The sequence below is a fragment of the Pterocles gutturalis genome, unplaced genomic scaffold (genome assembly GCF_000699245.1).
Source record: "Pterocles gutturalis isolate BGI_N339 unplaced genomic scaffold, ASM69924v1 scaffold8272, whole genome shotgun sequence".
NCBI classification, from domain to species: Eukaryota; Metazoa; Chordata; class Aves; order Pterocliformes; family Pteroclidae; genus Pterocles; species Pterocles gutturalis.
Window position 1 is genome coordinate 102,479 of NW_010110174.1, and position 26,569 is coordinate 129,047.

The 26,569-nt window shown below is 45.6% G+C and overlaps 1 protein-coding gene across 1 annotated transcript in view; it reads right to left on the bottom strand.

Moving 5' to 3' along the window:
• Positions 1 to 23,495, bottom strand: part of SIAH3 (siah E3 ubiquitin protein ligase family member 3) — a 47,449-nt gene extending 23,954 nt beyond the window's left edge. Inside the window, exons 1-2 of the mRNA XM_010073236.1 lie at positions 23,351 to 23,495; positions 18,934 to 18,954 (exon numbers count right to left, since the gene is read on the bottom strand). Of these exons, the coding sequence (XP_010071538.1) occupies positions 18,934 to 18,954; positions 23,351 to 23,489 (160 nt within the window). The 5' untranslated portion in view covers positions 23,490 to 23,495. The remainder of the gene's footprint in view (positions 1 to 18,933; positions 18,955 to 23,350) is intronic.
• Positions 23,496 to 26,569: the final 3,074 nt, after the last annotated feature.

Here is a 26,569-nt window from a genome sequence, read left to right on the forward strand (position 1 = left end):
AGTGAGCAGCTGGTGGGTGCTTAGTTGCTGGCCTAGGTTAACCCACGACAGAGGGTAAATAGGACAAGAAATATTAGTGAAGATCAAAAGGTAAGGAAACCAGAAAATGGACATTTGCGTGAAGTAAACCAAACTCTGCAGTCTCCTGGCAGCATTGCTGAAACATGAAGGAAATGGGAATGGCACTTCCGGGGCTCCGGTGCCACAGACCAGGCAAGGAGCCACCGCCTGAAAGCAGCCATTTGTTTGGAAGTTTGTAACATCTGTTTGCATCAGACATGAAGAAAACTTTCCCACTTTGTATACGGTCTCAGCAATATTACTACTGTAATCCTGAAAATCCTGTTTGAACAATGCCAGCTGCAGGGGCACCTGCACTTAATGAAAGAGCAGTTGGCAAATGAAGCTGAAACATGACCCAAAGATAAGACTGAAAAAGCAGGAAATGAAAAAATTTGAAACACTGAGAATGACACATTTGGAAACAAACTTGTGTTTGTGCCATTTATGGAAAAGATAGTCCGTAGTTCTGAGCTATCTCTGCACTTAATCCAGTAGCAGGGAAAGACCTTGCAATACAACTCTGAGATAAGGTAGAAGGGACAAACAACAAATGAGCCAGTCCGTGGCATCCACCACCATGATACAAAGAAAATGCAGGGTGTGCAGTCAGCCCAAAGGACAGCCCCCAGACCTACACTAATAAAAAACATAGGGAAAAGAAAGTAGGAAATATTCACCTGTGCAGTTTGAAGAGCTGATACACACCACACACTAGCTGTCTGTAGTGGAGGAATGACGTGGACAGCAAGCAGTGTGGAGCACCAGCAGCTGGAATTGCCAGGGTAATTTTGTGATTTGCATCTGGACAACCAGAAAATAAGCGTATAAGAAAATGAGAGGTTGGGGCAACACATAGGCATGAGGCCAAGAGCAGCTTGTTAACTTTGTATTATTGTTTCACAAGAGCTGTTCATGTTTTGGGAATATTCTGGTATTTTTTGACCTTAGGCCACCGTCCTTACGAGCGCAGGAACTTCTCCTTGTCTGGTTGTGTATGATGAAAATGCTTAGGAGCTATGGCAGGCTCTTGCGGAGCTCTTAGGAGCCCTTGTGGTCTCCTACCACACTGAGGTGAGCCTGCATGATAAATCAGATGTGTTGAAGTCAGCCTGATCTGGTGCGACTGCAGTGAACAGGTTTGGGAGCTCATTTTTGCATAAAGTGCGCTTGTGGAAATGTGGCAGCAGCCTGGTACTTCGGATAAGTGCAAATAAAGAAGGAATGACTAAAGTGGGTCGCTTGTGCCTGCCTTTGGATGTGGTGAAGGTCACTGAATTAACAAATCTCCCAGCTGCCACCATTTCTGAGCATGGAGCCAGTCCTGGCACCCTCAGTGCCTCCTTTCCCTGCCTCCTCTGAGACAAATTGACCCAGCCTAAGAAAGAAAGGACTACCCTAATCACATTAGGATCAGCTTAGATGGCAGAGAGGGTAGCAAAATTAGAGCTTTTAAACCATTATCTCTTCTTCATGAACATCTGCATTGATACAAGCCTGTGGAGAGTTAAGGAAAGCTGAGCTATGGCTGATCTCATTATAGCTTTAAAAAACAAAATATGTGGTGGAGAGCTGGTCCAAGGCTGTAAGAAAACAATCAGTCTTCTTGAAAGAGGCAAGAAAGTGCTCTGCTCAAGCCCGGAGTGGTTACATTCTGATTCTTGATTTAAAAAATAAAATTATCTCCAATTCCTCAAATGTTTTCCTAGGCTCTGTATGCAAACCAATATATATTCATATACCTAGTCAGGTGGTGTACCTATAATTTCACACTATATGTGTCATGCCATAGTGTTTTAATCCTGTTGTCTGCATCCTGTTTGATGTAATAATTTATTGTAATGTTTTACATAACCAGAGTTGATATATTGTATGGAGAAGCTAGGGAGCGTGTCTGATCTCCTGGCTGTGACAGCAGTAAGTGAAGTGATATAGTTATTGTACTCAGAGAGAAATGTGAACTCTGCAGAAAATCTGGACTAGATGAAAGAGGAGATAGTACTGGATTTTGGCTAATGCAAAGTAGACATCTATATGGCAGAAGATAACAATGGTCAGGAGTTTTACCGTGCAACATGTTTATCTTAAAAGCATTAAATAGGAACTATTCATATATTGCTTAACACAAGTAATGAAAAAACAGAACTTCCTGTTGACTTATTCAAAGTATAATTTACTTTTTAAAAAACCCTCCTTTTTAATATATTTGCATATATAAATAAAACTAAGAAAGTCAAAAGTCAAACCAAAATATTCTGAAGGTATTACAGTGAAAAGGTTTGACTACATCAGACAGATGGGCCCAAAACACAAAGCCAGTATCTGGAGCTGGGTATGTTCAGTGCAGAAGGATATATGGCTCTGCCCAGCAAAAGAAGACCAAGTAGTGAACCCAAGCTCTGGACTGCTGATCACCCACGTACCTGTATTATCAGCTCAGTCCCTGGCTCTGTTTGCATCACTCCAGCTACATCTCTCCAAGGTGAAATTGCTACAGTGAGAGCTAACCCTAACCCATTGAAGAAGTCGTTGGCATTTAGCTTCAGACAAGAGAGTGCTTCCCATCCCTCTTTCATTTAGCAGTATAGACATAACCCGCCAGTCTTGGACCTTGATACTGTACTTCCTCTGTGCAAACATCACTTCTGCAATGCATTTATATTGATGTGTATGAATGCATACACGCATGCACACACACATACATCTTCCTCGAATTTGTCAGAAACCTAAGTCTAATTTTAAAATGTCACAGCTCAAATATAATCCCCCAAATGAGTTTGCAATGCAGATCACTTCAGCAATCTGGTTCATAGCATAGCCCCCAAAATGGTGATATTGCTAACAGACTGGGATGATAGAGCAAAAACTTTTTAAACCAGCCTCACCACTGAAGTCTGTTATGAAACTACTCTATCCATCTACAGACATTTAATTGCTACCTGGCTTCTGGCCTCATTAAATTCCAGATAATTAATCCCCAAATACTAGATTTTCACTCTGCCCCAAGATACTTCAACAGGTTTTCTTAGCAGTGGACCTGAAATTATCATTTCCTGCTCTCAGTGTTGAACATGCTGTGCCAAGCAGTTTAATGCGTGTCCATTAATAACTGACCACTTCATTATTTGGAAGGGAAGAAAAAGACAGGAGAAAAGTACAAGCCCTGCACTATCATCATTTTCACAGTGAATCTGAGTGATCAGAAAAATGCAGATTTGACCACTTGTGGGACAATTACTCCCTTGCTCTCCAGGGAGCTCAGTTTGCAGAATGGCCAAAGAGTCAGGCTGAGCTCCAGAGCTGCTGCGACCAGAGTGCCATCGTGTGCCTTTCCTGCCCCAGGTTTGTCACTTGTCCCATGGGGAGACAACCATACCTGTCCAAAGGGAAGGGACCAAAACCCAGTCCCCCTTTTTGGCATTGAAACCAGCACCCACAGCCGTTCTCCATTCTTCAGTTCTGGTTCAAAGGTGGATAAAACTTCAAGGAAACCAGCACAATGCACTCCCCATTGTGAAACAGGGACACAAAACTTAGCTGTAAGTTAGTCATAAGTAAATTCTACCACAGCTTTAATTCAATCAAGATTTCCTTCTTCCTCTTGAATAATCATCAGAAGGCATTTGCTCTAGGTCTCCCCTCCATGACCCTCACCAGCAGAGGCACAGCTGAAAGGCAGTATCCTGTGGATGATGTCCAGGCACTGCCCTCAGGGACAAACAGAAGGCATCTTGCATTAATTTTGCACTTTTGCCCCTGGAGACCCAACAGCATCTTCATTTTTTCTATGATTTGGATAACAAGTTTAATGTAATCTTGAGATGATGAAGCACAGACTTGAAAGTAACTTTCCTAATTTATTTTCTAGACTGTTGGGGCTGGCACAACCCTATCAGCAGCTGAAATGTCCTCACAAAGCTTCTGGTTCATGTACTTTGAGGTGAGACAGGGAATAGCATCTGTCCTTCAATAGGCACCTTTTCTGGACTATAAATGCTATCAGCTTACATTTACTTTTATTTTTTTTAGCACTGTATTTCTGTTTGTTGTATGTGGCAGGTGCCTAGACTAATTATGTTCAAAACCAGCATAATTAATGGCTTTCTGAGGCTCCAAAATCAAATGTATTTTGATCATCTTCAAAAAAACCCCCTTCTTTCTGCTGATAGGAGGTGTGAACCTGTAAGTGCTGAATCCCTGAGACTTCCCCTGGCTTCAGAAGAGGTTTCATCTCTCTTTCTGTAGCACTACTAAGAATGCCTCCTTAATGAAAAGAGAAGACACTGGGACTTTCTCAGAAAGGCCTTGTTTTTTCCAGCTCTAAAACTTAGGTGACATCATTTATGAGCAGACCAGAAAGAAAGAAAAAAAAAAAGTACAAGAAAATCAGGGAGTGTAGTGACAGGACAAAGGGTAATGGTTCTAAGCTGAAAGAGGGCAGATTTAGATTAGATATTAGGAGGAAATTCTTTACTGTGAGGGTGGTGAGGCACTGGAACAGGTTGCCCAGGGAAGCTGTAGATGCCCCATCCCTGGAGGTGTTCAAGGCCAGGCTGGATGAGGCTTTGAGCAACCTGGTCTAGTGGAGGGTGTCCCTGCCCATGGCAGGGGGGTTGGAACTCGATGATCTTTAAGGTCCTTTCCAACCCAAACCATTCTATGATTCTATGAAGATCCAGTCCCTTGAAACAGGACTTTTGATATTTAATTAGAACAGAAGTGGGGCATTAAGGTGTTGTAACACTGCCAGGTTGGTCTCCCCAAGGCTGAGGGAGCAGAGAGCCCACAGCTGATGTCCCCGATGTGGGATGACCAGAGCTGCTTCAGGAGCCCACAGGAGCAGATGCTCTGCAGGGAGGGTGCTCTCTGCCTGCTTCTGGATGGGGAAACCAGCTGGATGGGTCAGGAAGTGACTGGGGGAAAAGTAAAGGAGAAATCTGTCACGATGGGGCAGGGGCAGGATGCTGCAGCTACTGTGGGAAAGCAGTGGAGAAAGCTGGGACTCTGCTGTGGGTGGTAAGCAGTGTGTGCAGACATTGCTGGCTTTTACAGAGTGCTGAAGCACCAGTCAGTGGTTTTGCAAGCTGGGGTGACTTTCACGAAGCCTCAGGGGGCAAGAAGTGCTGATCCAGCAGTTGAGATGAGCCGTAACCGCACCTGCAAAAGCTGGGAGAGAAATGAGCACGGGGGAAAGCTGCTGTGGAGGGAACAGGCTGATATGGTGAGCACTGAGGGAATGTAAGGCTACTGCAAAACTATCCTGAGAAAGGGGAGTCTCACTGAATCAATAAAAACCTCTACTGTCAATCAGCTGTAATTGATTTTTCTGGGGTTATTTCATTGCCTCCCCTCCAACACCCAGCAACAGCTGTTTTTTACAACAGACACAGTGTTTCTGTGGGGATATCAAAGCTCTCCCAAACAGCAGGGAGGGGATACTTAATTTACAGGCTTTTGTGTGGGATCTCAAGTTGCTGCTATTTCCTTAATATTCAGGAAAAAGAAAACACTGAACAGCCCCTTCCCAGCTTCTCAAAGCCCTTCTGAGGTAATCAAATGTAGCCTTTTTTTCTGCTGACATTACCATTTCTAAAAATACCGTATTTTGCCCATGAACATGTGATTTCTATTGATGAAAGTCATTGTGTCTGTCATGGTTTAACCCCAGCTGGCAATAAGCTCCACACAGCCGCTTGCTCATTACTCCCCCCCCACCTCCCCCGCCCCCAGTGTGATGGGGGAGAATCGGAAAAGTGAGAAAACTTGTAGGTTGAGATAAGGACAGTTTAATAAGTAAAGCAAAAGCCACCCATGCAAGCAAAACAAAACAAGGAATTCATTCACCACTTCCCATGGGCAGGCAGGTGTTCAGCCATCTCCAGGACACACGTAATGGTTACTTGAGAAGACAAATGCCGTCATTCCAAACATCCCTACCTTCCTTCTTCTTCCCCCAGCTTTATATGCTGAGCGTGATGCCATATGCTATGGAATATCCCTTTGGTCACTTGGGGTCAGCTGTCCCAGCTGTGTCCCAGCCCACTCGCTGGTGGGGTGCTGTGAGAAGCAGAAAAGGCCTTGGCTCTGTGTGAGCACTGCTCAGCAGCAACTGGAACATCCCTGTGCTATCAACACTGTTTCCAGCACAAGTCCAAAACATAGACCCATGCTAGCTACTATGAAGAAATTAACTCTATCCCAGCCCAAACCAGCACAATGTCCAAACTAGAGGTCTTTCTAAAAGACATCAGGGAGCTGAAGTTACAGACTTAAGCTCCTGAGAAGGGATCTTGGCTTTGTAGTTGTGCAGCTGGCCTGGTTAGGTTACCATAAGAGGCTCTTCTAGCTTTAAAGGATGTGAATTCATGTCTGTGAGGCAAGAAATTTTCACTGTACCCTCACCAAAGCTTCAAAAAGAGATAACTCCTTTCCCCTGCCCTGCCACCAGCTTCGCAGGCTCCCTCCAGATGCTTGTCCTCAGTGATGGATGAACGTGCTGTGAGTACACAAAGTCAGTGACAAGCAGTGGAAGATCCTCGGCCTTGCAACTCACACTTCATTTAGGCCAAAGAAGACACAAATGTGATGCCCTGTGGTTCCTGGAGTTGGTGGCTACAAGGCAGCTCAGCGATCCCAGGGGATGGTGGTATGACTCCTGTTTGAGGGACCAGCACTGCACTCTGCAGGAGGACTATATCCCTGAGCACAATGCAGAAACAGAGGAGCCCTTTAACTGATGTGATTCTCATCTTGTCCAGGGACCTACAGCAGAAGGAAGCCCTGAAGGACCACAGGTTCTGACAGAAAAATGTTTGTTAGCATGTATATATTGCTTAACCCAGATCTGATGCGTAGAAATATGTTGTTCATGGTAATAGTCTGCTCTCCTTTGATCATGACAGGGCCAGGAGTTTTATGGAAGTCTTTGGTACCTGCTGTGTCTAAAGAAAGGTTGATTTATGGTTTGCTTAATGAACGTTGTTCTATTGCATATTGATTTTCTGTGTGGTTAATAGTTTAACTTAAAAATGATGTGAAGGCCATAACTATGTTAAGCCTGTATGAACAGCAAAACATCCCTACATAATAAAGCAAAAATCGTTGCTGACCTGCAGCTGGTGCATCCTCCCTCTCTGAGAACCTGCTTAAGCATCATAGCTAACACATTCTCTGAAATAATTTTTCTCAGAGGTGAGATCATAAGCAAGCTAATTAAATACCAAATAGGTTATTGTGGGTGCATTTACTGGGCATGAAAAAGTTATGAATTTCTGACATTTCCCTTTGTAAATATGTTTTTGATAAGTCATTGGTAGTTAATTACCACACTGTAGAATTAAGACAAATAGATATATTTTGGATGCTACAAGGCAGCTGCTTTATGGTAATTAAATAACATCAATGGATTCTGCTTAGATAAAAATTCTGGAAAATCAGGAGCATCACATCATGGCAGGGCATTTATTGCTTCCCCAGGCATAGCTTCTGTATTAGAAGAGGTGTCCATGTTAGCGATGAGGGCAGTACAGAGCAGGAAGGAGCGGGTCTATTTGCAGCAAGCTGTTATATTTTGAGGCCATGAAGTTTGGGGAACTTGCCAATGCTGTGTGTACACCACAGGTCACTTGTCATCAGGGCAGCACCCATGCATGAGCTGCAGGGAACACCTGCGGGCTTGGGACCTCGGGGGGAGCTGCACCCCTGCTGCTCTTTTCCAGAGAAGGATTTACCCCCTTGAACACATGCATTTCTTCCCTTCTTTAGCTTTGGGACTGGGTTTGAGAGGTAAGCCCACCAGAAAGGCAGGTTTCCTGCTCTTGCTTCTCTCTTTGCTTTGCAACTGAGGCAGCCACTCAGGGTTGATGGAAATTTGGCTGTGACACTGTATTGTATCCAAGATGCAGTTCAGTGAGTCCCATTGACTAGCCAGCACATGAGTGGCCTCAGCCTTCCTGCACACTGGAAGTGAAGATAATACACACAAAAAAAAATTTCCTATGGTGACAGATACCTGGAAAACCAAGTTCCCCTGGCAGGACAAAGGAAGACCTTGCCTTTGACCACCTGGTACTTGTACATCTACTGTCACCTGACATGCCCCTCCACTGTTGTTTTGCCCAGTCCAAACACAGCACAAAGTACCCCCTTGAATTTTCTGACAGCTAAGAACCTCCTGAAGGTCACTGAGATGACAAGTTATTTTATTTGCCACAGGACATTTTTTATTAGAATTAAAATCCCCCTGGAATTAAAGACCAGAGACTGGTTGGCTGTACTGCAGATACCTGATATCTGCCTCTGCTTCAGTGCTGGGAACTTGTTGTTCTTGGGACTGAACGAGGCACAGTCTGACCACTGTTTTGAACAGGGAACCAACAAGAAAGCTTAAAGTGATGGACAACATTTTTGTTTATCAGTGAAGATAAGGCAGGTGAATACTCTTCCCCATTTTTTTTTTAATTGGGTCATTGGTGTGGTGAAGCCTAGATGACTTATGACTGATCTCCCAAGGGTTTTGTCTTTTCTAGGGAAAAGCACAGAGGCTGCTGCACTGACACACACCTTCCCAAAGCACTACCTTCAACCTTGACCTAGGTGGCTGAATTTTACTCCTGTTGGAAGCTGGAAGTAAAAAGCGCCAACTTCACTGTCTTTGTTAGGGAAAAAGTCAAGATGTTGGTGCAGATCTGCCTCAAAACCCCAGCGACAAGGGAGGTTGCACATGCCTTGTGGTGTCTACCTCAGACCATTGTTTTCTGTCCAGCTCCACCTCCTCCCATGCTCCCAGGTGGAGCAGGCATCCTCCGCTTCCCTCCTGAAGGCAGGCAGGGACGGCGTGCTGCGCAATGCTGAGGCGGCGTGATTGCTTCATTCCCTCTCAGTGGTGGCTGCATATTAACTGTGGATTAATGAGCCCTTTAAGTATTACTTAATGCTCCTAAAATGCTTTATATTTTCTACTTACAGTATAATCATCATTAAGGGATTAAGGTAAAATATTATAAACGTAGGTGCCTGCAACTAAGCTTCAGCATCCTCATTTTGGGTCTTACATATTTGCAGCCTGACTGTGAGATTGGAAGAGCATGTCCCCAGCCTTATTGACACCGAAAGTGTCGGCAGCTTCACAGTATTTATGTCAACGGGACCAGTTTTGCTAATGGGTCCCCCACACACATACAGCACCTTAACCTATAGCAGGAAATTCGACCATTTGGGCTCCCATCCCAAGCCACCTAACTGCTGTCAGAGAACATTGTCCCCCACCTCATTTACAGAGAGAGAAACCAAAGGCATAGACCCTGCAGAGCATCCCACCTAGCTGACGTCTCCCACAGCTCTGGTGGCATGATGGACCACTGCAGCACATGGATGTGCCCGTCAAGTTTAGAAGCAGATAAACCACAACGCCTTGGCAGGTTGCTGCAGTGAACAGATCGTGTCTCCTGCAGGGCTTATTAGTTCAGGCACAGCACCCACCTAATGCAGCTATTTATCCACTAAGCTCAGTCTGGCTCGTATCCAGCCTCTGCTGCATCTCTGCTCCATCCTTTCTCTCATACCAGCTCCTGCGACGAACAGGGCAGGAGACGGGCAGCCTGTCAGGGCTGTTGGTGAGCTCAAAGTCTGTATTTGTACATGCCGGGGAAAAGCAATTTTGGCTACAGAGGTAAGCTCAGCAAACTCTCTGTCACCATTAGCTGTAGCCTGGTCTCAGAGCATCGGGTCAGTCATCACTGAGTGCTCTCCACGGAGCTCAGCCTGATTTTGCCTGTGAACTCAGGAACAAATTCCCACTGGATGGGTTTTGAGGAGGTCTGGTGATACCCACCAATAGGTAGGGTTATCCCCCACCAGGGACACAAATTATCCAGGGAACTGAACTTAGTGTTGTAGTTTTACACAACACCACTCCCTCACCCTCTCACCTTCCCCCTCCTGGGGTTGGGGGAGAGAATTAAATGGGTAAAGGGAAAAGAGACTCGTTGGTTGAGATAAGAACAATTTAATAACTAAATTACAATGATATTGGAAGTAATAATAATCATGCTAACTGTAACATATACAAATATACAAATGAGTTATACACAGTGATACTGCTCACCACCCAATCACCAAGGCTCAGCCCGTTGCTGATTAGCAATCCCAGGGCAGGGAGAGTCCCGAAACTGCAAGCCCAGAATGGAGAGAACCCTGAGAGAGGGGCGACCTGGAGGGAGACAACCTGGAGCAAGAGAGCAAACTTCTGGACAGAGTCTCACCTATACACTGGGCATGACATGCATGACATGGAATATACCATTGGCCAGTTTGTATCTTAATCCTAAACGTAAGGTTGAATCCTAGGCTAGTAGTTGGGGTTGTGCTCTCTCCCAGCTTCTCCTGCACCTGCAGACACTGGCACAGCAGAGAAGCTGAAAAGTCCTTGACTGTCCTGGCAGCAACTATAAACATCAGTATGTTATCAGCCTTCTTCTCAGCAGAAATCCAAAACACAGCCTCTCACTGGCTACTATGAAGAAAGTTAACTCTGTCCCAGCTGAAACCGGGACACTCAGGCTGTAGGACTTCTTGACCACAGATGGCTGGAATAGATTCTTGCTCATCTTTCAACACTCAGCTATTTGCAGACATCAGGTGGCACAGGTCTTAATGGAGTGCCTGATCTACAGTTGCGGGTCAGCCATGACTGGAGTTGGCTGCAACCCACTGTGTGACTTGCCTGTAGAGAACATCAAGGTTCTTCTTCCATGAAAAAAACTCAGAAGCTATTTGATCTGCAAGTTTCTCCTTTGTTGTAAAAGTCAACAACCAAAAGTTACTGTTATGAAAAATGCTGAAAGGCTGCTTTTGGCATCAATTAATTTTCCCTATGAGTGAGTAAAGAAAAGGTCTTCCCTTTCCCAACATCTGCTTCATTAGACTGAGTTATTGTGTTATAGGCTGTTGATTGGCCTCTGGCAAATTAAAGTTGCTTTAGTTAAAGCAGCAAATAGGCAAAATACCCAGACACAGCCTGGATTTATCTGGGGACTGGGATGTTGTTTTCTAATCACTGGCTTATTATTAAAAAATCATTAAAAGCTTAAAAATTATTAAGAGATACCTCACCAGTAAGCTTGTGTTTAGATGCAACACTAAATTATCTCCAGTTGCCTTGTGAAGCTCTTGGAGATTAAGCTGGCTTCAGATCTGTTTTCTGATAGTGCCTTCATCTTTTACCAACAGCCTGAAAGAAAATTCAGTCTTTATAACCAGTTATTTACAAACCAGCAGTTACATTTGTGTAACCTTGCATGACCTTAACATTTCTGAGTCTTTTTTATTTTTTTGAAATATTTTCTATAGCAGAAGAAACACAGTAAAAGTTTTATTTTTAAAGCTGTATTGCTTCCCACATGATTTAGATCCTTGAGATTACAGGCAGGAATTGTAATTGGATGAAAGTTTCCAGTCCAAGGGAAACCAGATGAAGTGATTGTGAATTACTGTAAGCATTTGTGTCTGTTTTGCTCCCACTCTTTAAATCTTGACCTGGGCATAGCAATGAATTGTCTGCAAGGAAACACGCCCCTATTTGTAAGGAACATGCTCCTGTTGCATTTCTGACTTCTTTGAGTTTTCATTCTGCGGAGGCTGGCATGTGGCTGTGGAAAACGTGTTTTCACCCACTCCCAAAAGCACAGACAATAAGAGGTCTAAACCTGGCTATATATCTTGAGGCAAATATTTACATGGGATTCTGCTTGACTCAACAAAGGTAAAGATGTCCCCCAAAAATGTTTGCCCGAATGATGGCAGAGAGGAAACTAAATGAGCCAAACAAACCCCTGACCACATCACAACTAGTTTGTAGGAATGTGAGGAAAGAAAATGAAATGCGAACATCTCTCCTAAGCCAACAAAACTTAAACACCAGAAAAACATTTTTCAAGGACTGATGCCTCAGGCTCCTGTCAGATATCTTCTGGTGAAGCTTGCTACAGGAAATCCCTGATTCCAGTGCCTTCAGGGCCACTGCTGAGACTCATGTTCCCTCAGCCAAGGCAGCAAAGGGGAAGATATGCCGGCATTTCAGCTGCCTCTTCAGTCTGACATACTACTGCAAACTCCTAATAAACCCACAAAGGCCTGGGAAATGGGTTGGGAGGAGCAGGCATATGTCCTCCTCTGTTGCCCCTCCACCAAGAGCAATGTCAGCTTTTAGGGGACTAGCAAAGTCATGTGGGATGGCAATATTTTATGCTTCCCCAACAACATACAGGTCACCTGCAGACTTTCATGCTGCAAACACAAGCTGGCCTTAAGAGGCTGGGTAAATCAGCATTTCCTCACCTCTAGCGATCCTATCTCCTCCTAAGTCACCAAAATTTGTGTAGCACCTCTGGCTTTCACTGATCGAAGATAAATAGAAACAAATTCCACTGAGCCGGGATCAGACCCAGAATCCAGGCAGTGCACAGAAATGACACCACCTAAGTAACCTCTCTGCTTTGTACCTCCTTGCACAGCTAATTAACACAGCTCTCAAGGCAAAAAGAGGGTCTGAAGCATTAGGGATCCTGCCATAGGGGGAAAGTAATCACGAAGCAGTTAATTGAATAAACCCAGGGAAGGTTTGTTCTGCTGGCAGCCATCCCATAAGGAGAATGAAAGGCGGATTTGTCCAAGTGGATTATTTGCTCCATATGACTTGGTCCACGTTATTTTCTCCACTTAGCGCTCTTCAGGAATGTGTTTACCCTTGTGCCATGGTGCAAAGTCTTCACAAACAGATGTTGAACAATCTGTCCTCTCCCCTTCAGAGTTTATTTCGTATTGCTTGTAATTACCAATAAGGGTGCTTATCCAAAAGCATATTTTGAAATATGTCTTACTGTTTTTTTGCCATCTCTCATCAGCCACACTGACCCCCTTTCCCATCCAAACTGATTTAATTATCTGGTAATAGCCCTGGGTTTTGGACTACCATAAAGATTTGTATTTCTGACGAGTTTAAATTACCAGATACTTGTGTAACTGGTATAGCTCCATACTTTTTAACTGGTGTCAGGCTCCTGTGCTGATCCTTGGATTCCCGAGTGTGTCCCACACGTCTGTCTGTCTGCCTTCTTCATTCTCTTCAGATATGTCTTTCAGATATGACTTTGGCTTGGTCATTGTTGCAAACATCTGATGATTGCTCTTGAGACCCTTAAACTGCAGCAGCCTTCCTTGAACACCAAGCTCTGTTCCTATACAGGATTGCAGGCTCAGAACAATTCAGGTGAGAAAGGACCTCTGGGCATTATGTTGTCCAATGCCTGCTCAAAGCACAGTCAACAGCAAAGATAGGTCAGGCTGCTCAGGGTCCCATCAAGTTCTTTAAACCTCCGAGGACTGAGATGGCAGAGCCTCTCTGGGCAGCCTGTGCTAGTCCCTCACCACTCCCATGAGAAGGACTTTTTGCCTCATACCTAGTCAAAATATCCCTTGTTTCGGCTTATGTCTGGTCCTTGTCCTTCCAGTGTGCATCTGTGGGAAGAGTCTGCCTCTGCCTCTGTTTTCTCTGTACAGTTCCATTAGTTAACTGTAGACTGCTTTTGGGGAATGGAAAGAACATTGTCTTACCTGAACCTGTGTAAAATATTAGTGAATATAATACTTGGTGTTACTGTGGCCAAAATTCTGGATTTATCTTATGGACACATCCTGATTGAGTTTCCTTTTGCATAAGTCAAAGGAACTGTAGGGTGTCACTGGGATTCATTTCATCTATACTTTAGCTAGATAAAAATGCCATATCCATCCCAAGTTAGTCTTCTGGCTTCCTTGATTGTCAGTGGCAAGAAAAACAGTCTTCCTTAGAGGACAATTCATCTCACTGATCCTAAACTCCAAAAGATGTTGCATCTCAGAGATGTCCTCAGCTCTCAGGTAGTACAAGTAGGAAACTTGCAGCACTTCCCCACAAACAAAGCCTGGCCTCACTGGTCTGTAATGTGCCTTTCATACCATGGGGGTCCAACCAGCAGAGATAACACGTCCCTACGTGCAACTAGGCATCCTCATCTGAGCAGACGTTACAATGCAGCAGTGAGACATCCAGGCTGCACTTCCCTACTAAAGAGGAAGATGTCTGTGATCTACCCTGCACTCTTCGAAAGAGCTGCATAAGTTACTGGACTCCAGAAGGTTTCTCGTATGGTCTTTTGCTGTCTCAAGTTCGGTAATTTTTAGAACAAGTATGTCTGAACAAGAGTGTGATCCTACAAAATATACATATTTTTGAATCTGTGCACATGCTTGACACTGAACCCCTGAGTGGTTTTGCTGAGTTTAAGGCATTATTGTGATCACTGCACTTGCCAACATCCTGACATTTCCATTTCAGCCTCTCATTCCTGCAAAGCCTGAAGGTGAACTTAACCGTCCCCTTACCCCAGATGGCCTATGTAATCTTTATGTGGTGGTTATTTACTCCATTTTCACACTTATTACTTTGCTTATTTTCCACGTGACAGTCCCTAAGAGTGGAAGAATATTTTCATCCTCTGCTGATGTGGTTTTCTGCTCTGTAGCAGCTGCCTCCTTGCTCATCTATAGAGTTTGTTTTCTGCACAAGGGGATGTTCTTGATTTAATATTTTTCTGTCTCATTTATGCTCCATTTCTCTGCTTCTCTTTCAATTTCAGCTGGCACTTGATGTGAGACAGTGTGTGATCTTGTGTTTAAGATATTCACAAGGACTTAAGTCTCTTCTCCAGAAGAGACCATGCATTGCCCAGGGCTGATGGGCAATTTGCCAACCACTCTGGAGATTAATATTTCCATGTGTAAATTACCAGTAACATCACTAAAGATGTGCAGATTATTTCTTTTTTACTGGGGAGGCCAATCCAGAAGGAAAAGGGATTTCGGTTTGGATCAGTGCTCAACTAAATTGCTCCAGAAGAAAAGACTAAAACTTAAAGCACTACATCTAGTATGGAAACAACTAGTTAATTCCTTTCTAAAGTAGTTTCAAACTTTTCTACCTTTTAAATAAAGTACACCAAAATAAACACACCAAGAACTTGGAGGTCTCTGCCATTCTCCCCCAGTGACCCTTTCATGTTGTTCATGAGACTAAAGAGAAGAGTTAAAGATAAATCCATTAATGTTATACAAGATGCTCAGAAATGTCTCTAAATAAATAAAAGTGCTTCAAATTTTACACTGCGTATCTGTCAGGCAATTCATTGGCAGTGCCACCATGGTCTTTCCTCTTTGGAGAATGCTGTGAGAGTGCTGAGCAGAAGTACTGCAGGTTGCTGTTAGCAGCAGGTCACCCAGAGCAATTTTCAGGAGATCTCCATGCACCACTGAAGTTTTGCCATTCAGCACAGCCCTCAATAATCCCTAGGGGTAAGTCCTTTGTGGAAGGTTGTGAAAAACAGCTGAGGCCACTGCCCTCCCAGATGCTCCTGCAGCAAGGGAAGAAGAAGGAACACATGCCTACTTTGGCAATGCGCATGCCAGATCACCAGCTTAAATCCCTGCTGAAAGTGGATTTGCACCACCATACCGAAGCAAAGGGAAGATAATTCTCTTTTGCCAGCACCAGTAAATGGATCATGATCATGGCCCACTGTGCTGGGTGGACAACACGTACCGGTGGCACCTCCAGCCGGACATGCCTGCTCAAGCCCCGATCCAGTGCATGATGTCAATGAGGTTTTCCAGTCTGAATCCTAAGCCAGTAATTGGGGCAAATCCTCCTGCGCCTCCAGACACTGGCAAAGCACGAAGCTGAAAAGTCTTTGACTGTCCTGGTAACAACCATAAACACTAGCGCAAATCCAAAAAGTAGCCTTTTAGTAGCTACTATGAAGAATGTTAACTCTGTCCCAGCTGAAACCAGGACAGCGAGACACTTGGCTTCCTCGCCAGTTGCATTAGCAAGTGGTGACAGCAACACTTCGCTGCTTTTTGTAGCTCTTCTCATCTTGCTGGCAACTGTTTTAAAGCGGGACTTCATCTGTCAATAGGGAAATAAGTGGCACCAAACGAGCTGAGGATTGAATGGTTGTGATTTCTTCTGGAAGATCTTAGAGGAAAACAAGACATCCAAAGTTGCAGTGAAGTTAGTGATGCTTTCCTTTCAGTGGGAGTAAAAAAAGCCCCAAATTAGGTTATTGAACAACAGACGAGAATCTTTGGCTTTAAGACTTTGGTAGAGCAGGGAATGGGCAGAATAGCACAGAAGAAAAGGTACTTAACAAAGAGAGACAAGCTATGAAAAGAAAGAAGAATAACACAGTCTAATAAGGTGTTCAATGTCTCAGCATCCATGCTTTCCATTTCCAAATACAGCATGTGCATACACAGGGGGACTGGGAAGTTTCTGCCATGTTCAGCCAGACCCAAGCGGAGAGTTCAGGCCCAGGGTCTCCCCAGCTCCATCAGAAGCTGGACCCAGATGGGCTGAACATTGTGTCTCAGCTCTGCTCACCTCTGTTACAAAAAATCACACCAAAAGCAAGTCCAGTGTATTACCTACATCTTCCTCAGCTCTCCAAAGGAATTCTCTCCTTTTTGGTGGTGCATGTGCCTCCTGGCACCCACCTCCAGTGACTTGGAGGAGGAGCAGGGCTCTGCACTGTGTGGTGCCGTGCTGTGCCATGTATGCGAGTGCCAATGCCACCAAGAGGTGCCGAGGGCAGCCCACCATGGTCACCGCTCCCATGGTCATTGCTCCCACCACCTCAGGAGAGCAACAGCCCTCACCACCCCAGACTCATGCATCCAGAAAAGCATGGCTGTGTCCTCCCATGCTCCTCACCACCTCACTTAGTCCCCAGTAAAGCTGGGTGAAGACTGTTGTCCCCCTGGCACGCTATGAAATTGTTGCAGGATACACAGCTTTTCCCTTTTCTGCACCTGATTGAGAGATGCTGATTGCCCATTGTGACAGGATGGCTTTGGGGGTGCCAGGAGGAACCCAAAATCTCAGCACTGAGCCAGGCAGGACAAGGATTCTGGGATTTCTATGGCAAAGGAAACGCCAAAGCCCCGGGGACACAGGGCACAGCCACAGCAGCTCCTTTCCCTTACTTTACTGGAGCTCTTGGAATCTGTTGTGCTTCCTTTAAACTTGGTTTCTTGGATGACTTAAGAACCTCAGATTGTGTCTGAGAAACAAAAGGGAATTTTCTAAGTGCCCTTTGCTAGGTGCTGGGAGGTCTTTGATACCGGGAGAGAATCTTAAGGGTTAAACGAGACTTTATATGCTCTGTAAATTCTGACTTTGAGGCAAAATTCACAATGTTTGAGAACCTGACCTGGGACTTTTTAATATCTGAGGCTTGCAGGACTGTATTCAGTGCTCGGCTTCTCTACTGAGGCAACCAGCGATGTGTGCTAATTAACACCAGTTGTGGGAATGTCTGGGGATGACTTACATCTGCTGCGAAGCAGACTGAGACCTCACTACTCATTTCATGTAATCATGGCTTATATTAAAACATCCCTCTTTCCTCCACACCCCCTGTGCTATCCACAGCAATTGCTTTGGGGCAATATTTCTCCAGAGGGAGGTATCTGGGCCATTATGTCTAACCCAAAGAGCTGCACTGAGACATTCTTGATATACTGAGCTCTACCAGAGTGAGTGGATCAGATGGTGATATGTGGTAGTATCTGATGGCTACTCCTCACACTACTGTCAAACGCCCTGTCAAGGGGAGAGGGATTTCTCTAATATTATAATAACAGTACTGTCTTCCATTGATAACATCTTATTTGAAATGTCCTGCGAACAGATTGGGTTTATTATTGAAATTCATGTTCAGAATAAAATGTGGGTAGGAAAGGACTCAGTGCTTACCCACTCTATCCCACCTCCGGAGATGTAGCATGACAGGCAGTGTCAGTTAACACTGGTAATTAATTTTCCACAGTGGATTTGGGGTGGGAAGTGGGGAGAAGGAAGCAGGAGCATGCTAACAGAAACTTCTGAGACGGCGGCTTCTCCCCTCCCTCTCCCTCTGCCAAGGAGACACCGTAACTGTTGTTCTAGGAGATCATGATGAAGCTCGGAGCTGCCCTGCTTTGCAGCATGCTTGGAGTGAAGCCTGTGCAGTCCCGTGCTATGGTCCCATAGGGTGTTTGGGTCTGTGGGTCTGTGGGATCAAGGTGAATGGGTTACGGGAGAGGGGAGCTCCCAGGACCAGGCATTGGCATTGGCAGATGGAGAGCCCCTGGGGAGAGCTGCTGGAGCATGCTCTGCCTCTCCTCCATGGGACACCGTTATGGTCACATCTGCAGGCAGCTGTGGATGCATGGATGGAGACTCCTGGGGTGCGGGTGCTCACAGTCAACTTGGTTTCCAGTTTTGCCCTTTGAAAGCCCTTCAAGCAGAGGCAGGGCTAAAGGAGGGGCAGCAAAGCAGTGCTACTTGCTGCGATCTGCATCCCTACAAAAGGATTTGAAAGCCTGTGGTGCCCAGTGTTCAGGCAGCCCTGGCTCACAGCTGGGATGGGATCCAAGCACCTTGCCAGGATCCTGGGTTTGCAGGAAGCAGGGGGTTTTGCAGCCCCTCTCGCAGTGGCTGTCATGATAGTGCTGGGCACTGGGGCCAAACACCACTTGGGCTCCCCAAATCACAGCCCTGCACAGGAGATTTGAGGGTGTCTGGGCTGAGATGGTGGCGGAGGTTGTCTGGGGGTTGTTAGCAGCAGATTTCAGAGTATCTCTTCTCCCTTGCACCAAATAAATAAATAAATCTTGTGGGGCTATAATGCACCGTAGCACTTTAATCCTGCTGGGGATAAAATGGATTACAATGCTATTTGGCTGGCCACTGCGCACAGAGCCGAACTGTCATAACAGGATTCAAATCCCTTCCCTAACTGAGAGCAGATTTGCTTGTTGCTTTAAAAAATGGCTAGAAGACAGCTTGGCCCCATAAACTATGCTACAACCCTTTTTGAATAAAAGATTGAACTACTTATGCCCTTCTTTAAATATGCTGCTTTTTGCAATTCAACGAGTTCCTTGAAGTCCCACAGAGACAGAAGCGGTGGTTTTTACAACAACATTGTAAACAAACTTTTACTCTTTACAAGAACAGTTTTCACAGTCTCCAAAGAGTTAAAGACACTTGTAAAAAGCTAGTAACTCCTTGAATGAAGATTGTTTTAGCCCGCTGTACACAGCACCTTGGTGCCTGGCTGGGCTGTGATTGCATTGCAGTTCCCTGCTGCGTGTCGCTGGTTTTTCGGGCAGGGAACAATGCCAGCTAAGGAGCAAGGACACAGCTGCCCACTTTCACCTCCTCCCCAAGGTGTAATTAGCACTGCTGGGGACAATTGCTATTAACAGGGGGAAATGCAGAGGAATTCACTGAACTTCATCTCCGCAGGGACCAGCAAATCCTGCTAATTTCTTTCACGCACACGGAGCACCTTAAAACTTTCCCTGCACACTGGGGTCTGCAGCCAGCAGCATGAGCAGTGCTCCTCTAATTAATATGGCTTTGGAGGGAGCAGCCACTTGGCTGGGGAGCTCCTTTGCCTGGCCGTGTCCCTTCAAGGGGAGACGTCAGGGTGACTGTACACTTGAAGGAAGGCAGGTTACAAGGTAATGGATATAATACAATCAAGAAAGAAGGTGACCTATAGAAGTGCGTTAAATATGTGGTTTTCTCTGCTTGGCAAGAGAATTTTGATCCCAGCATAGCACTGCGTTGTAAGGTGCTGCTGCAATGCCTGGGAAAGCTCATGGGAGGACAAAGAGCAGAAAGCAGCAACAAGGACAAAGAGGGTCCGAAACAAAACCCCTACCCTATTCATAGCCCTGCCAAACAGGTGAAATGGAGTGGGACAGCTGCAAAATTGCCTTACCCTGTTTAGAGCTGCCTGTGCCAGCCTTTTGTGCATAGGGAAAATAGCAGCAAATCAATAGAGGTGTCTGCTGACACTTTTACCATCTTCTCCTTTAAGGTACACTGAATCGCTCATCAGCCTTCTCAGTTAATGAGCCTTTCAGTGGGAAGAAAGACACAGATTTCTTTCTAAGTGTGTGCTTCTCTGCCAATCTCTGGACGTCTCTTAAAGGAAGAGGTAAGTGATGGGATCTGGTCTTGGTCAGAGGTCTGGGCTGTGATTGCAGTTGACAGTGTGCTGACATAACTCTACTGAATGTCCCCCTTGGTCTAGTTATGGGTCTGTGATAGCAGAAGCTGGTGCAACCATTCCCTGGAGGGTACCTGTGCTCCCCTGCCCTCTACCATTCACCAAGTGCTTTATGTGAAGTGAAATCTCTGACACACATATGTGATCACCAGCCATGGGTCCTGGTGGTGGGCTGGATCCCACCACCATCCCTGAGCACTCCCCTGGATGGAAGGAGAGAGAATAGAGGTCCTGCTGCAATTTCACTTTAATGGAGTTATACGTGTTGGCACTGATTGAGGACCTGACCTATGTGAGGGATGTCAACATGCGTAATCACACCAGAATATGATGCCTGTCATTTATCACTTGCACCAGTCAGCCAGGAGCCCTCTCGCCTGGATGCTGTGGAGATACAGAATAAAATAATCCCTTTGCAAAGAGCTTACAATTTTGGAGTTAGCACAGACACTTAAGCCTTGAAGGGAAGGGAGAGAAATGGCATTGCTCCTAGCCCTTGTTTCCTAGCAGACTTGTATTCATCGACCGCGAACCTTAATACAGTTTTCACTCCACTTGTCAATTGTTAAGACAGATTTGGGGGCTGTCAACAAAATGTTACAGTTGAAATGACCCAGACAGAAACAATAGACTATGAAACATCAAAGTAGTCATAATACTGCAAACCACCACAGAGAAACACGTTTAGCCCTTTAATTTTTAATGGCCCCCTGGGTGTCATTTGGCATACAGGACAGTTTGGGGAGGATTTCCTTGTCCCAGCTTCAGATGTCTCTGTACCAGGTTGCTGGAGGGAGCAACCACAATCTCCCTGTGCATCCCCAGGGGAAAAACGGGCACCCCGAGAAGCAAGTTATTCTGGCTTGTCTTTGAGACCAGTTTTTGGACAAGGTGCCTTGCTGGCTGAAGGTGACCACCTCTCCGCTACCAGGTAAGAGCAGGTGGGGTGAGGTGTCGGGCTCGGAGACAGTTGATGGCCCGCGGGCTCTTACCGCTGGATGGTGCCAGAGGGTGGGTGCCGGCAGTGCCATCCTGGGCACCCTGGTGTCCTACCCACCCGTCTGCTGGGTGCTGGCACAAAGCAGTGGTGCATTCCTTACAGAGCTGGTGGGAAACTTTGAGACCTGAACGTCTTTACAATCAGAGGGGTTTTTCCAGAGTGGGGAAGTTTCTTGTCAGCTTGTCCCATCTACCCCGTGTCACAGCAGGCCCGTATGGCAAACAAGGGCAATTGGGTTCCCACTGCAACCCTGCTGCTGGAGCAATTCCCAGGAAGATGATACCCATGTCAAGATGATTCTCCCTGGGGCTTCACTGACACATCACAACTTTTCCTAGAGGCTCCCATTTGTTTCCAAGAGAGTTTTGCATCCAGTGCCTACTTTCAAGAGCTACCAAGACAGTACCGTGACTGCTCATCTCTCATCCTTCTGGGCTTTGGGTCTAAGCAGTGAAGAGCCTGGCCATTGGGGATTTTAGTAAACTGAAATGCCCTATGTGTTGAACAGAGAGGAACAGAAGCATCAACTTTTTTTGGGTGTGCTCAAAGATAAAATGTTGCAGTTCCTACAACAGCAAATTTGCAACTCCAGAGGACCTGAACTGATAAATTCAGGTCTAGTCCTAGATACCAGCGGAGCAGACAGTAGACACCCCTCTGTGTGCTTATGGGACCTCATCAGACAGTGTCACTGGCACTGAAATTGTATTGTGACCTTCAATAACCTTTTTTCTGCTCAGTTTGGTTTATTTTTAATAATTAAAATTATAGATGAAAGCAGCAGGAGACAGTCACATAAAAGGGGTCGAGCACAGAAGCATTCATTTACAAAATCTCCCCATGTACTTAGGAATGGTGCTATTTCTTTTATCTATTTGGATGACCAGATGCTTTCAGATAACAGCAGGGCTGCAGGATTTTTAAATAGCTTGTGTCAGTGGAGGAGTGAGACGCCAGGAGAGGAGAGCTCGCACCCGAGCAGCCTGTCCCTTGGGAGCACCTGCCCCGGCTGGCAGCTGGCAGGCTGAGCTCAGCCTTGCGGGGAAACCCTCCTGGAGCTGGCACCCTGCTAGAAATGACCCCTCTATGCCTGAGCACAGCCTGAGCCTGGAAATATAACTCTGGGAAATCTGTCTTTTTTTTGGGGGGGGGATGTTGTTCTGAAGAGAACCTCCTGGCAGCCTGCAGCTGGCGAAAGATGCTTCCAGCAACCCCTCCGAGTTCCTTGCAGGGACCCCAGCAGAGCCAAATATAAGTTGTCCTGAGTTCAGTTAATTTCTGAGCTTGTGTCGGGCTCACAGAGTGGCATCACAAGTCAGGTCCACAAGGACTTGCAGCAAAACAGGAGTCACTTTGTTAAAGTTGGTCATTCACCACTGTGATAAAATAATTAAATTCTCCCAGTCGCTCTCCTCCCCTGCTGCTCCTTCTCTGCGTACAAACATCAGGGTTCTGGCATAGATGGAGCTGTTGACACTTTGTCAGTGAACACCCAGAACCGTGAGAGTAAGAGAAATGTTTTATGGGGACTATAAATAGTTTTACATTAAGGCAAATATATTCACCCGCCTAAAATAGATTCACCTTGCAAATGGCTTAAGGACATTTTCAGCATCAGAGGAATGCCTTCAGGCTCCTCTCAGGAGTCAGAAACAGCTTTTTCCCCCCAAAAAGCAAACAAGATCAGCAACCAGGGACACCACTGCTGATACCCGCCCCCCCCCACCCCGCTCCCCACTGCCAGGCAGCATCCCACCGTGCCTGGTTGTCAGGCTGGGAGAGCGTCCAGCATCCTTCCACCAAAAAGGGACATTAATACATCCAACTAACTTTTCCAATATTTTTTTCCAGATGCTTGCAACACATATGGTCATTACATGGGTGAAAGGGATGAGGAAACTTCAGGGAGGGAGAGCAGCGACTTCCCACAATCGCTTGGAGCAGCGGGTTGCTTCCCCTTCGCTCCAAAGGGAATCTTGCAGCCAGATAATGCAAACATCCTCTCTGCCAGGGCTGCAATGTGTTAACAGCCCTCTCCCCTTGATGCCAAAGCATCATTTCATTCCCTCCGGAGAAACGCCTGTGGGGGTGGGGAGGACGAGAAGATGTCAGAAGAGAAAAAGGCATTTTTAACTCACCTTTAGGCTGTGCGTTGGGTTGACGACGCAGACAAGTTGCCCGGCAGCTGAGAAAACCCTCTTTGCCTTGTAGTGCTGGAACCGCAGGTGAATAAGATCTAACACAGCCCCAAAGCACTGAGTGAAGAAAAGCATCACAACTTTTGGTGTTGCTGCTGCTGCTGCTGCTGGCGGTGGGCAGGGGGAAGCAGCGAGGGAGCCCCTGAGTCCTTGAGCCCGGGGAGGGAGTGCAGTCGCTGAGAGCTCTGCTCCGGCACGGCTTAGCATGCCTTCATATTCATCATCAAAATAAGATGGGAAGAGGCTTGCAGCAGCGGGGCGGCCAATGGAAAGGACAGAAATGTTATCCTTGAGGTCCGGAGACAGCCAATAACGAATGCCTCCCCTCCAGAAACTCCCTGATGAATTGAGCCTGGTGGAGAATGTGTTATTGAACATTACCATACATCAGCACATTGCATTTATCTTGTGATTACAGCCAGTCATACGTAAGGCTGTGGAGATATGCAGGCAAAAGTGATTGCTTAACATCTCCATTTATTAATTGCCTTAATTTAACAAAAGCATGCTTGGATACCAAAGCTATATGCAAGGCATAGGGAAGAAGCCCACCAGTGAAACTGTTAGAAAGTAGAAAAAATACACTGAGTAGACTATGTTTTACTGAGAGAGAAAAAAACAAATATGCAAAAAGACTTACAGTTCCTCCCAGGGGTTAAGCAGAAGTAGAGCTCGTTATATAAATAGATTCAAGTCTGTGCATTTATGGGCTTTGATTTAGATTTTCACTGCTCTGAAGTTTTCTAAATTTTATATCCTGCTACTTCACAAGGGCCCCAGCACACAAATAACATTTTCCCCCACCACTAAAAATAGGAGACATCAGGTCTCATGTCCGGTGTAACTTGGAATAACTCCATTTAAATTCAGTGATATTCTCCTGATTTACACTTGTCGGTGGATCAGGTCTGTTGGACACAAAGCATGGTAATTACTGGATGCTGGAACTATGACAGCATAAAAAGGCACAGAGCATTCTTCTAAAAATAATGAAATACATGATGCATGAGAACACACACACAGAGAAACTTGCACTGAGGGAAAAGTGGCTTCTAAATCAACAGAATAATTAAACATGCAGAAGGCTTTTGCTTGTCATTCATCTGCATATCGGTGGGCAGGAAATTACTAATTAGCCATTAGGTTGTCCTAGGCATTAAAAGGGAATTAGGGAAGCACAAGGAAAATAACATGCTTTAGAGTATTACTACCAGTGCGTATCTCTGCTGGTGGGCAGGGATCCTTTCCGAGCCATTGAGTCTCATTAAACTTGAGTCCCCATAACTGGGTTTTCTGGGAGGCGACTGCACCAAAGTAGCCGAGGGAATCAGAAAACACATTCATTTCATGGGACAATCCTGTATGATATGTTGCTCTGCTTGTTAATAAATCAAAGAGGGTTAATTTAATTAGCTCTCTGCCAGAACTTCCTATCAGGGTGCTACTTAGGCTTGCTAGCTAAGTACTCATATGGCTTATTTAGCCTTGGTAATCCTTTTTCCCTTCAAAGCAGAACAGATAAAAGTAGCTTTTTTTTTTTTTTTGGCTTCTTTTTAAACATGAGCCCGGGGCTGGGAGTGAGGCTTGTGCTCCAGAAGGAGCTGCCGCCGTACAGCGCAGGCTGCAGCCTGGGACTGGATTGTCACAACTGCCTCTTCCTAAATCAATACTGCATGCAATGGTGGCTCTGCCAGACTGCAGAGCCTGTGTGTAAAAAAAAAAAAAAAAAAAAAAAAGAAAAAGGCCTGAGTAGATAAATAAGTGGGATATGGTGTATGTTGGAACAGCTGACGACACAACCCCCGCCAAAACAATAAAGACAGGAGGAATATGAATCTCGCAGTTCTTAACATTCGCTTGTAAATGAGAACAGGAGATAATTTTTGCAGCACTGAGAGACTCTTTGAGAGTATTTTCAGACAGACTTGAGGACGAGTGCATTGATTTGCTTAAATGTGTACTTTTCTCCGTTCCCAAAGTAACTGTGAGCATCCAGCTATTTATTATTTATTTCTTCCTGATTTGTAGTTGGTAGCTGCACAAACACCAGCAAATTTCCATCTGCAAATTATCAGTGCAAGCATTCTGCCTTCGAAGTCTTAAATGAGCAAAAGTTTCCTGTTATTTATATTGGTTATCGCCACCTAAATCCCCTGGGATTTTTTCTGTTTGACTGATTGACTCAACTGAATGCCTGGGGGAATGACTGCATCCATGGACAGGAGAGAGAGCACCACGTATCCCTACTGTACAGCCAGCCTTGGGGCTCTGGCACTGCTGAGGTCCAACCCCCCAAGAGCTGGCTGCCTTCCTAAGTGGCCAGGAGAGCTGTCCCTGATCCCACAGGTGCAGGGGGACTTCTTCAACCTAAACACACATCCTTGTCACTGGGCTGGGATACAAAAGGTTTGTCATTCTTGCAAAGAAAAGACCACCTTCAAGGGTGGATGAAAGACCGTTGCAGTGCCCAAATCCCCAAATACATCTGTGCCCATCTGGCTTCTACACATGACCTTCTGAGGAGCATCTCCCCACCAGCAATATTTGTGTAAAAGGACAAAAACAAGTGCTCAGAGCATCTGAAGGTTAACTCCTGCTCAGAGCATGAGTTCATGTTCATGGTAATGCTTTTGTGAAATTTTTTATTGCCCATGTTCTTTGTGTACCGAGACCTACAGACAGCACCCACTTAATGCACTTCAGCACACAACTTGGCACCGGCTTGAGAAGGCACCCTACATCTGCTGAGCCACGGAAGATGTCTGTACATGCAGCTTTGCTTACAAGCAAAAGCTCAGCAGCACAGTCTGGTGTGCAGATGTGGATCCAGGTCTTTCTTCTTCTTTTGCACACAGGAGCTCGCAACCAGCTTAACTCTACCAATTTGAGCTCATGGTGGTCTCATCCAGGCTTGGGGATGCAAGATCTGCTGCCCTACCTGGTTTCAAATCATGGAGGGGGTCCTTGATGGCTGCATGGATGCAGCCAGAGAGAGGAAGAACAAGCAAGGGGCACTTAATGAATCCTATTTAACTGCTGGTTGCAAACTTCTGGTGACTGTAGCCATTATTTCGAAGATGTAATTCTTTAACATGTGAGTGTGATGTGGCAAAAGGCAGTAGGCTAAATCTTCATTTGGATCCAGATTTTGTCAG